Here is a 12,696-nt window from a genome sequence, read left to right on the forward strand (position 1 = left end):
AGATCAAACCTCAGGCAGCAAAAGCCTGATTCTCCTGTTTCTGAGCGCCTCAGTGAGCGTTTATCCGGGATGAAGATCAGAGATAACGAAACTATCACCGTCACATTGATGCTTCATGAGCGTGAGCTCTGATTGGACTGATTTCCTGTTGTCTGTGAAATACCTGCGATCACCTCGCGGTGTGAAAACCGACAACAGGTCTGATTCCTGACTCTCCTGATCAATAACAAGGTCAGGAGGGAGATCCCCGATCGATGCCTCTGATCAGTAATCTCTGTGTTTGTGTTGTCAGATCATCAGAAGTTGGACCGTGAAGCTCGAATCTGTCGACTACTGAAACACCCCAACATCGGTGAGTAATACTGCATGTACTGCATGTACTGCATGTACTAACACTGCTGTATGTACCTCGGCTGCTAACGTTGAGGGTGATGAAGGCGGTAAAATCACAGAGGAGTCGTTCTCAGAGTGGAGGCGACAGACGAGGACGCGGAGAGGTTTCCCTCCAACACGCTGATCTCTGAGCAGCTGGAAGGAAAACCTGCACCGTGTACTGGAGACAGCACGCAGTACGAGTACTGTGATACTGAGAGCCGCCTTCGTCAGTAACGTAGGGACTGTCTTCTGCACAATCAGGTTTGAATCACATCGAAGGGTTGATCAATAACCACGAGTCCCATGCACAGAGTTGGAGAATGGCTGCAATCATTGTAAGAGGGTGACAGATGTTCCCTCAGAGATGGGCTTAGGTCGCTCTTACCTCTGAATGACTGAGAGTCTTCCTCGAGGCTGTTAGAGATCTTGTATGAATAGATTGTGAGAGTTTCGTGAGCCTTTGAACGTAATGGCGTTGTGGAAAAGCTCCGCCTCCCCAAATTACAGCTAACGGCTTCTTCACCCTGACCTCAGGAACAGCCGCCTCGTCCTCCAGGACGGGTTTCTGCATAGCATCTGCATAGCAGTGTAAATGTATGCTATGTCTTCTAATGATGCTGCCTAAGGGAAGCATGTATAATGTAAACAGAATTGGTCCTAGCACTGAACCCTGTGGAACTCCATAATTAACCTCAGTGTGTGAAGAGGACTCTCCATTTACATGCACAAACTGGAGTCTATTAGATAGATATGATACAAACCACTGCAGTGCAGTACCTGTAATACCTACAGCATGTTCTAATCGCTCTAATAGGATATTATGGTCGACAGTATCGAACGCTGCACTGAGGTCTAGCAGGACAAGCACAGAGATGAGTCCACTGTCAGAGGCCATAAGAAGATCATTTGTAACCTTCACTAAAGCTGTTTCTGTGCTGTGATGAGCTCTGAAACCTGACTGAAACTCTTCAAATAAACCTCTGCAGATGATCTGTTAGCTGTTTGACAACTACTCTTTCAAGGATGTTTGATATAAAGGAAGGTTGGAGATTGGCCTATAATTAGCTAAGACTGCTGGGTCTAGAGATGCTTTTTGAGTAAAGGGTTAACTACAGCCAGCTTGAAGGCCTGTGGTACATAGCCGATTATTAGAGATAGGTTGATCATATTTAAGATCGAAGAATTAATTAATGGCAGGACTTCTTTGAGCAGTTTTGTAGGAATGGGGTCTAAAAGACACGTTGATGGTTTGGAGGAAGTAATTATTGAAGTTAACTCAGAAAGATCAATTAGAGAAAAAGAGTCTAACTTAACATCAATGGTACTAAGAGTAGCTGTAGATAATATTACATCTGTGGGATGATTACTGGTAATTTTTTCTCTAATGATAAAAATGTTATTAGTGAAGAAGTTCATGAAGTCATTACCAGTGTTGGGACTAACGCGTTATTAAGTAACGCGTTACAGTAACTACGTTATTATTGTGGTAACGAGCACGGTAACTAGTTATTATGCCAAAATCAGGAACGCGTTAGTCGTTACTGGGATTTAGATAGGGTCGTTACTCGTTACTTCGTGTGGTGGCTATCGCGGAGCTTCCACAGATTCAGTAACATTAGCAAGTGGTGGAGGCCAGCAGGTGGATGAAGGAAAAGGGACGCCGGTCCGAGTGTGAACTGAACTTCAGGTAAGAAGTTATGACCTGCAGTCTCTCTGGGTCAGATATAAACCAAGTTTAGGTGGAGTTTATTTTCGTTATGCTGACTTTTTCCGTACTGCGTGCTAGCTAGCATGACGGAGTTTCTATACAGCTGGGTGGGTGCTATGAAGTTAATGATGTTGAACTTTATTTTGTTCATAAGTTATTAGAGTTGCCAACCGTCCCGTCTGGTATTCAGAGAAAATATTACGCGTTTCTTATTGAGGTGAAAAGGAACAGTTTGTCCCGTAATTCAGCTACAATGAAAAAAGCACAAAGCTGGAGTTATTCTGTGTCTTTGCTGCACAGCTGCCTCTTCTTCTCTCATCCTCCCCCCTCTCTCTCCTGTTTCTACTTCAATCATGAAACTGATCAATGATCAGCTGATCGTCTCTCTTGTTTATTTATCGCCCACTTTGCGCAGAAAGAGGAAACCAGCGGATGTCGTGCTAAACAACAGCAGCACGTTAAAGCTTGATCAGCTGTTGTTAGAATTGATTTAATATAAATTTACCCTTCATTCTAATTTGTGTTGTACAGTTATTTCATTTTTAACCTTAATTTATATTTTATTCCTTCCTAGTTAAATTTACCCTTTTTAATTTTTCATATTTATTTCCTATCTTATTCATAGCCTTTTCCTTTTTTTGTTTTCTTTAGGTCACGACCAGTTGTCCAAGCATTTCACTACATATCGTACTGTGTATGACTGTGTACGTGACAAATAAAATTTGAATTTGAATTTGAATTTGAATTTGAATTTCTAGTATCAGCTGATGTTTGCTGGAGCCACAGCTGTAAAGCTGCTGGTCATGATGTCGGTTTGGATATGTGGTGAGAGGGAAACATGAAGATGAAACCAGGAGATGTCCTTACTGAACCATCAGAGCTGTGATGGAGAAACAGGTTTACCTTTTAGGTGACATGAATGAGTTGAAGTTATGAACTGTTTCTGAGAGACAAATAACACCAGGATCCTTTTTTAGGTAGCTGACAGCTGGTGACTGTGCAGGTGCGGATCTAGCAAAGTGTTGCCAGGGGGCCAGGTAGGGCATTAACAGGGAGAGGGGGGCACAAAGAAATACTTTCTTATTCTCATTTAAAATGTCTCACTTTTAAAAAATAATTATCTGAATCTTACAACAAACGATTGATAGATTGATGCATATATACCATCAGAACAGTGTACATCACTGTCACAACAGTGTTTGTTTTCATTCAAAGGCTTTATGGTTTTTCCTATAATGGTGGGCCGGTCTCTAGTCAAAATGTCCGGGCCAATTTTCTGTCCCAGTCCAGCCGTATGCAGCTCATCTGCAGTCTGGTGTTACCTACATCTTCCTATTCAGAAGGCAGAATTTCCGAGTTCTGAGTACAATCAAAGCACCACGACTGCAGTTTTTGTGTTGGATGTAAAAGGCGCACATGACGCTGTGACGTAGGCTAGAATCATGGCAGCAGTCAATGACAGTCCAGGCGTGGGATTTCTCTCGTGGAAATGTGCACATTATCTTTTCCTTTCTGTTGGTAGGTGGCACAGTGCACTGTGGCAAGTAAGCAAGCTAGAAGACTGGCAAAGTTATGGAAGCAACACATTAACAAGAGAATTCTGAGTAAAACCAAAGTTACTTTCCCTAGTAACTAGTTACTTTGAAAGTAACGAGTACCTTGAAGTAACTGAGTTACTTTTGAGAGAAGTAACTAGTAATGTAACTAAGTTACTATTTTAAAGTAACTTACCCAACACTGGTCATTACTAGTTAACGTTAAAGGGATGGTTGGCTCAACAGAGCTCTGACTGTTTGTCAGCCTGGCTACAGAGCTGAAGAGAAACCTGGGGTTGTTCTTATTGTCTTCACTCAGTGATGAATAGTAAGATGTTCTGGCTTGACTGACGTGAAATCCATGATCCTGATCCTCCACACTGATACTGGCTCACTTCTGCTGGGCTCAGACAAACACGTCTTTGTGGAGGCTGTGACTCTGTTTACCCCAGAAGAGCTCTCCCAACGAAACACATGACTCCAGTGTTGTTGTTCTGAAATCGATCAGCACGCTGGAGCCTGAGCTCGTACGATGGCAGCAAAGATGGATGTCTGTGGTAAACGTAACCACGGGCCTAATGCTTCAGTCTCTGAACGGCCCCCTGCTGAGCAACAGCGCCCCCTGTAGGACAGGACGTCCAGAGAGTCGCAGTTCTACATTATATTAGGAAATCTCTGACTGCACCTATCAGGAAGCTACATCCATAGTTTATGAACGATCATTATGGTTGATCTGTGATGTCATTAGTGGGCGTGTCCTTAGTGTAATATCTGTGTTTTATTAGTGCTGAGAGTCTGCTCTGTGCACCGAGGCAGCAATGTGAAAACCCTGTGGCTGTGCAGCAGGATGCCGGCGCTGCCTCTGAGCCCGCAGCTCGACTTAATGAGTGTTCATCAGATCATGTGTGAGCCGCCTCTCCTGGTAATGACGTTACAGCGAGCAGCGAGCCTTCTGCAACATGAGGAGCTCCGTCTGACGGCTGCCTGCTGTCAGGCACGCACAGGGGGCTTCACGCGTCCTCAGATCAGCCCGTGGACAGCTTAATGAGTGTGTGGGAAACGCCTCAGAGCTCAAACCACTTAAACGCAAACTGATCTGTGTGCGGCCGCCACTTCCTGTGAATAATTCAGAATAAAAGCCCAGCAGGAGGCGCCGCTGCTGTGGGCGGGTCCAGTCTGAGCGCAGAGCACAGACCCTCACACCGAAACCTCCAAAAAACAAACTGTGTGCTCGATGGAGTCCAAACAAACTCACCGCCGTCAGTCAGATGTTCAAATATGACCTCGCGTGGACCCAGCCGGCCAATCGGCAGCCTGCAGCTGAACAGAGCGGCCAATCATTGCCTTGTGTGGGCAGGCGATGCTCTACAGATACTGAGGAGTGTTACGTAACCCTGAGTGTGTGTGTGTGTGGTGTTGCTAGGCAACAGAGTCCATAGGTGAAGGAATCAAAACCATCTATCCTCCTACACACACACACACACACACACACACACACACACACACACACACACACACACACACACACACACACACACACACACACACACAGTACCTGTGTGAAAGCACTCAGAAAGAAATAATCAGGTTTTCTCTCAAAGCACTCCTACACAGTACAGCAGCGGGATTTAGTGTGTGTGTGTGTGTGTGTGTGTGTGTGTGTGTGTGTGTGTGTGTGTGTGTGTCTGTGTGTGTGTGTGTGTGTGTGTGTGTGTGTGTGTGTGTGTGTGTGTGTGTGTGTGTGTGTGTGTGGGCAGCAGCCTCTCTCTCCTCAGCTATAATACTTCCTATTAAACAATATAAGCGGAGAGCAGAAACAGACGCCTTCAGTCGGGCTCAGAGACGTCATCCAACAAGTTTCTCAAACTGCGAGGACCCCGTCACAGGAAGGACCTGATTAACTGTGACACGCCGTTTAAGAAACTCCATGTTTGATTTTCCAGAACAGAAATCTGAACGTTCGCTCTGTGAATTCAGGATGAAACGTCTTCTCGCACATCACTGCATAAATCACTAAAACCAGAACAACTGTCCGGATGTAAATCATCAGGTATCAGTTTAAACTGGACCTCTTCTGCTTCTCCTCACTTCCTGTCACATGACCCCTGCCCCTGTGCTGGATTTTCATATTAAACATGAAGCTGGCGATTGTGGCTCAAGAGTTGGGAGTTCGCCTTGTAATCGAAAGGTTGTTGTGTCCTTGGGCGAGACACTTCACCCGTTGCCTACTGGTGGTGGTCAGAGGGCCCGGTGGCGCCAGTGTCCGGCAGCCTCGCCTCTGTCAGTGCGCCCCAGGGTGGCTGTGGCTACAATGTAGCTGCCATCACCAGTGTGTGAATGTGTGTAAAGCGCTATACAGACACAGGCCATTTACCAGGTTTATATGAATGGTCTTGGTGTATGTGCAGTGATCCCTGTGAGCCCACAGCTCAGGCTGTTCAGGAATATTCAGTATCACAGCTTTATAGAAGCTCCGCCCACCTGCTCAGCCAATCAAAAGTAAGAGGGGAGGAGCTTAAACTCATTGTTTTAGGCTGAGGATGAACTGAGTCTGAGTGTCAGATAAAGAAGGCTTGTTCTGATCTGTGAGTCATGCAGAGCTGCTCTGAGAGTCGCCTGTCAGGACGGGTCGGTTTAAATGTGGCAGAAGAAACCAGCATGGCTGATTCGCCCTTAGCCCCGCCCAGCTTGGACGGCACGCTCACTGACACATTACTAACAGCCACAGTCGGTGTTCAGCCTTAATCTTCAGCAGTTTCCTGTATGTATCTGCAGCCTTTCTAACATACAGCAGGGGGCGCCTCCTCTGCCCTGATTGGATGCAGTGTATGAGGAAATAAGCGTCCTGGTCAGCTGATCGGTGAGTTCAGTGAGGTGACAAGTTTGTGATCTGATTGGATAAAACAGGAAGTTCATTTTGGAGATGATGGTCAGAGTCACAGCAGAGCAGGAAGGCTTAAGGGTGGCAGAGGAGAACCAATGACTGTGACCTCTGACCTCGGCCTGCAGCTGTGTGGCGAGCAGCTGCGTGTGCGCTCTGTGGGGTTGACGTGGTGTAACGGGAAAATAAAATGTCTGCTTTCCTTTCTGTCTTCCAGTTCGGCTGCATGACAGCATCTCGGAGGAGGGGCATCATTACCTCATCTTTGACCTGTGAGTGTCTCCTCACGCTGTTTGTGACACACCTGAGCTCCTCACATCCACACTGAAAACACCACGAAGGCTCCGTGACGCCAGCAGTGGGTGGTGTCACTGTGGCTACAACTGTCCTTTATACCAGTAAACCAGTGATTTTGACCCCACCCACACCACTTTCTAACACCACCACCAATAAAAACCACAGAAATCAGTGAGACAAGCAAACAGAATCCAAATATTCAAACAGAGGTGAAGCACATCTGTGGACCCAGTGTCCTCCACCTACAGCCGCTACATTCAGAGCCCCTCCACCCAGTGTCCCCACATCCAGAGGTCAAAACCGTGCAGTTTCCTGACGGTGTGTGTTGTGTGTCTCATGGTTGTGTAATTTCCTGACGGTGTGTGTTGTGTGCAGAGATGGGCAGTAATGCGTTACTAACGCGTTACTGCCCGTTACTGTAATCCGTTACTGTAATCCGATTACTTTTTCGAGTAAAGTAAGGGATTACTATTGCAAAAACGGTAATTAGATTACCGTTACTTTCCCGTAGGAACGCTGCGTTACTGCGTTACTAAAACCGTGATTTATTTGCGAGAGTGTCTCATGACAGTGACGTAAGCGAGTGTGACGTTCGTGACAACAGCTGTGTGCAGATCAACAATGGATCACATATCGAGTGCAGAGAGAGTATGAGCGTGCAGCGTTTAAAGCGTGGAAGTACTGACCTTACTTTGAGTTTGATTCCATAAAAAGTGACAAAAACATTAGTGTCCGCTGTGCGTGGGAAGAAAACTTCTTTTTACAGCGAAAAAACCCCTAAACTTCCAACAAGCACCGAGTAGCTACGACGTAATGGGAAACTCACAGAGAAACTCACGGATTCTTCCACTGACCGCGGCACACCTGCACCAGGGCAAACCTCCGCCTACCCCACTCCTGCTTTACAGGTGAAAATAGAGCAACAGGACCGCTGAGTCTTTGACTTTATTTATTTTCTGCTGTGTTTTACTTGCATCTATTTGAAAGACTGAGTGTAAACACACAAAATATTTTATTTTATGAGCTGGAATGTGCAGAAAATAGGTTTAAATGTTAAACTAATTTCTTCCAGTCAGAGAATGTTGCAGATAATTACATTTTTGCTTGATGCATAAAGTTAAAAGATTAAAACTAATAAAACAAGTTTTAAAAAGAGACTTTTCCATTTGATTACATTTTGTATGATGGATTATGCAGAAAAGTAGAATTGGGCTGAAAGATCTATCACTTTATCACCTCTTCAGGGTGTAAATCGTGTTTTTAACAAGTAACTAAGTAACTAAGTAATTAATTACCTTTGAAAATAAGTAATCAGCAAAGTAACGGGATTACTTTTTTGGGGAAGTAATCAGTAATTAGTTACTGATTACTTTTTTCAAGTAACTTGACCAACACTGGTTGTGTGTCTCATGGTTGTGTAATTTCCTGACGGTGTGTGTTGTGTGTCTCATGGTTGTGTAATTTCCTGACTTTGTGTGTTTGTGTGTCTCATGGTTGTGTATTTTCCTGACTTTGTGTGTTGTGTGTCTCATGGTTGTGTAATTGCCTGACATTGTGTGTTTGTGTGTCTCATGGTTGTGTAATTGCCTGACGTTGTGCGTTTGTGTGTCTCATGGTTGTGTAATTGCCTGACTTTGTGTGTTGTGTGTCTCATGGTTGTGTAATTGCCTGACATTGTGTGTTTGTGTGTCTCATGGTTGTGTAATTGCCTGACATTGTGTGTTTGTGTGTCTCATGGTTGTGTAATTGCCTGACGTTGTGCGTTTGTGTGTCTCATGGTTGTGTATTTTCCTGACTTTGTGTGTTTGTGTGTCTCATGGTTGTGTAGTTTCCTGACTTTGTGTGTTTGTGTGTCTCATGGTTGTGTAGTTTCCTGACGTTGTGTGTTTGTGTGTCTCATGGTTGTGTAGTTTCCTGACGTTGTGTGTTTGTGTGTCTCATGGTTGTGTAGTTTCCTGACGTTGTGTGTTTGTGTGTCTCATGGTTGTGTAATTTCTTGACGTTTTATGTTGTGTGTCTCATGGTTGTGTAATTTCTTGACGTTTTATGTTGTGTGTCTCATGGTTGTGTAATTGCCTGACGTTGTGCGTTTGTGTGTCTCATGGTTGTGTAATTTCTTGACGTTTTATGTTGTGTGTCTCATGGTTGTGTAATTTCTTGACGTTTTATGTTGTGTGTCTCATGGTTGTGTAATTGCCTGACGTTGTGCGTTTGTGTGTCTCATGGTTGCGTAATTGCCTGACGTTGTGTGTTTGTGTGTCTCATGGTTGTGTAGTTTCCTGATGTTGTGTGTTTGTGTGTCTCATGGTTGTGTAGTTTCCTGACGTTGTGTGTTTGTGTGTCTCATGGTTGTGTATTTTCCTGACTTTGTGTGTTTGTGTGTCTCAGGGTTGTGTAATTGCCTGACGTTGTGCGTTTGTGTGTCTCATGGTTGTGTAATTGCCTGACGTTGTGTGTTTGTGTGTCTCATGGTTGTGTAGTTTCCTGATGTTGTGTGTTTGTGTGTCTCAGGGTTGTGTAATTGCCTGACGTTGTGCGTTTGTGTGTCTCATGGTTGTGTAATTGCCTGACGTTGTGTGTTTGTGTGTCTCATGGTTGTGTAGTTTCCTGATGTTGTGTGTTTGTGTGTCTCAGGGTTGTGTAATTGCCTGACGTTGTGCGTTTGTGTGTCTCATGGTTGTGTAATTGCCTGACGTTGTGTGTTTGTGTGTCTCATGGTTGTGTAGTTTCCTGACGTTGTGTGTTTGTGTGTCTCATGGTTGTGTAATTGCCTGACGTTGTGTGTTTGTGTCTCTCGTGGTTGTGCAGTTTCCTGACGTTGTGTGTTTGTGTGTCTCATGGTTGTGTATTTTCCTGACTTTGTGTGTTTGTGTGTCTCAGGGTTTGTTTAATTTCCTGACGTTGTGTGTTTGTGTGTCTCATGGTTGTGTATTTTCCTGACGTTGTGTGTTTGTGTGTCTCAGGGTTTGTTTAATTTCCTGACGTTGTGTGTTTGTGTGTCTCATGGTTGTGTATTTTCCTGACTTTGTGTGTTTGTGTGTCTCAGGGTTTGTTTAATTTCCTGACGTTGTGTGTCTGTGTGTGTCAGTGTGACAGGAGGAGAGCTGTTTGAAGACATCGTAGCGAGAGAATACTACAGTGAAGCTGATGCCAGGTAAGAGACGCACTCTTCAGACTTCTTCTGCTTCTGTGCTGAATCTGATGCCGACCTCTGACCTCTGACCTCTTTCTGAACAGTCACTGTATCCAGCAGATTTTGGAGGCGGTGCTACATTGTCATCAGATGGGCGTGGTCCACAGAGACCTAAAGGTACCCGAAATGTCAGGTGACATAATCTCTGACAGCTCCACATGTCCTGAACAGCAGTTCTGTGCAGCGACATGATTGGCCGCTGGGGCCAGTGGGGGAGGGACATCTTTACTGCCACAGTACTGTCTGGGATCCTATTGGCTCTCTGACTGGCTGAGAGACTGGCTGGTTATGAGCAGGTTCTGTTAATAACCTGCTCATAACCAGCAGCAGGAAAATCGATTATTTGAACGAGGTCTGGCTTGTTAAGCCTGAATTATAGCACGTGTGATGATTTAACAGCCGCCCACACAAACACAGTGTTTTCATGACAAACAACACACCAGCGTTACACACAACAGTAATCAGCTGCTCATCAAAACATGAACAGCTGATTACAGCAGACGGGTGAATTGAGCCCAGAGCTGCTGGTCTCTGATTAAAGACGGGAAGAAACCAATGAAACCAAGACTCAAGTACGCGAGTCCGTGCTCGTGTACTCGGCGAGCACGGACTTGCCGAGAACGCGAGCACGGACTCGCGATTTGCACAATTGGAACGCCAGCGTACTTGATGATGTCACAGGTCTGGAGTTTTTACTGCCGTCGACTCTTAATTTAACTGATATTAATATGTTATGAAGCTTTAATCTTTAATCTCAGCCAAACCGATTTACTCAGGAACAAATAAAACACTGAAATAAACCAAACATTATCATTTCGAAGTGATTTAAGTGACTTATATATCATGTTTAACCTCAGTAGCGAAAGACCGCGGGGGGGTTGAAAACGATGTGCCGGGAGTCCGCTGTTGTCGCCGGCTCTAGTGATCCTCGACCTCGCTGTCTGCTATGGAGCTGGCGGGTGACGGACATCTCCGAAAACGTCGGAGCACGTTTGGAAATATGCGATATGTTGATAAACCGAGCAGATATTTGAAGCTTACACAGCTACATTCTCGCCTGAAAATAACTTAAACGTTTTTTTTGTGACCCAGAAATATTTAAAAGTTTTCAGCCCCGCTCGTCCACCATTGCCGCGATTGGGTTTTGTACCAAGTCCACACAAGTCACCACTGATGCATGCTCGATAAAACAGGCGGAGCGGGAACACATCCGGGATTTTTTGGCGTTCTTGGCTTGATGCGTACTTGAATTGGAACAGTACTATACGCACAAGTACGCGTATTGAGACAGGCTCCAAGTCCTCTAAGAGTCCTGTTAGCATCCTTAGCACCTTTCATGCAAACCATTGCGGTTAGTTAGCGTGTTAGCATGTCTGTTGTGTCTGCAGCCTGAGAACCTCCTCCTGGCCTCCAAGTCCAAAGGAGCGGCGGTGAAACTCGCCGACTTTGGCCTCGCCATCGAGGTGGAAGGAGACCAGCAGGCATGGTTCGGTAAGAGCACCAAGTGATGGTGATGAGGATGATGGTGATGGTGACTTGATGGAAATGATGTGATGATGATGAGGGTGATGATTGTTTTGATAATGATGATAATGGTGATGAAGATGATGTTGATGGTGACCATGCTGATGGTGGTGATGATGATTATGGTAACGATGATGAAGGTGATAATGATGATGATGATTATGGTGATGATGATTATGGTGACGATGATGATAGTGATGGTTGTAGCTCCCGTCAGCCACCACGCGGACAAGTTCTTGTTTACAGATGATTTATTCAATGTTCGGCGACAAGATCACTCAGCGTCGTCATCATCATCATCGTGAGAACTACCCAAACAAAACAATTACAATAAGCAACATGTTTACAATAACTCTTATCACAGTAAATCCAAACAACAAAGGTATAGACACATAAATGCCTTTTTATGGCACTTTCATTGAAACTGAAATTAACAGAGATTATGATGATGATGATGATGATAGTGATAGTGATGGTGATGGTGACTGTGGTGATAGTGGTGATGATGATGGTCTTCATTAATCTAAATTTTTTATTTGTGCCGCTTTGTCACATAAACAAGGGTCTTCCAGAACAGCAACTGTGTGTAAACATGTGTTTGTTTTCAGGCTTTGCGGGGACTCCAGGTTATCTGTCTCCAGAGGTCCTCAGGAAGGACCCATACGGGAAAGCAGTCGACCTCTGGGCCTGTGGTGAGTCTCTACTTCCTGTTTCTACCGTTTCTTCTTTCTTTATGTTTCCTCCACTCATGTGCAGTTTGTTTATTTTTTACTCGGGGTTCATGTCCAGGGTGTTGTTTTCACGTTTAGTGTTTTACTTTCTTTATTTTCAGTCTCTGAGGACATTTTTGTCTCTTTTATCTTTCGCATTCATTCCTTCTTCCAGTTTTTTTTTAGCTTTTATGGTTTTTCTGTCTGTCAGTGGATTTTTTTTTATATTTTATTGCATTTTATTTTTGTCAGGTGTATTTATTAAATTTTTTATGGTCTTCTGTCTCAGGTGTGATTCTCTACATCCTATTGGTCGGTTATCCTCCATTCTGGGATGAAGATCAGCATCGTCTGTACCAGCAGATCAAAGCTGGCGCCTATGATGTAGGTCACATGACATCACGACTGTTCACCTGTACTTTATTGGCAGTTTAACCATTGTGGGCGGGGCTTTAACACCTTTGTTATTACAG

At 44.6% G+C, this 12,696-nt stretch overlaps 1 protein-coding gene across 2 annotated transcripts in view; it reads left to right on the plus strand.

Moving 5' to 3' along the window:
- LOC146661441 (calcium/calmodulin-dependent protein kinase type II subunit alpha) overlaps positions 1-12,696 on the plus strand; it is a 40,837-nt gene that overhangs the window by 12,683 nt on the left and 15,458 nt on the right. For both annotated transcript variants that reach the window (XM_085421499.1, XM_085421498.1), the window contains exons 3-9: positions 293-352; positions 6,717-6,771; positions 9,885-9,950; positions 10,034-10,106; positions 11,378-11,480; positions 12,122-12,205; positions 12,513-12,607. In XM_085421499.1, the coding sequence (XP_085277625.1) occupies positions 293-352; positions 6,717-6,771; positions 9,885-9,950; positions 10,034-10,106; positions 11,378-11,480; positions 12,122-12,205; positions 12,513-12,607 (536 nt within the window). The remainder of the gene's footprint in view (positions 1-292; positions 353-6,716; positions 6,772-9,884; positions 9,951-10,033; positions 10,107-11,377; positions 11,481-12,121; positions 12,206-12,512; positions 12,608-12,696) is intronic.

Source organism: Rhamphochromis longiceps, linkage group LG10 (genome assembly GCF_057381845.1).
Source record: "Rhamphochromis longiceps isolate RC_006_pf linkage group LG10, R_longiceps_female_GT1.1, whole genome shotgun sequence".
Classification (NCBI taxonomy): domain Eukaryota; kingdom Metazoa; phylum Chordata; class Actinopteri; order Cichliformes; family Cichlidae; genus Rhamphochromis; species Rhamphochromis longiceps.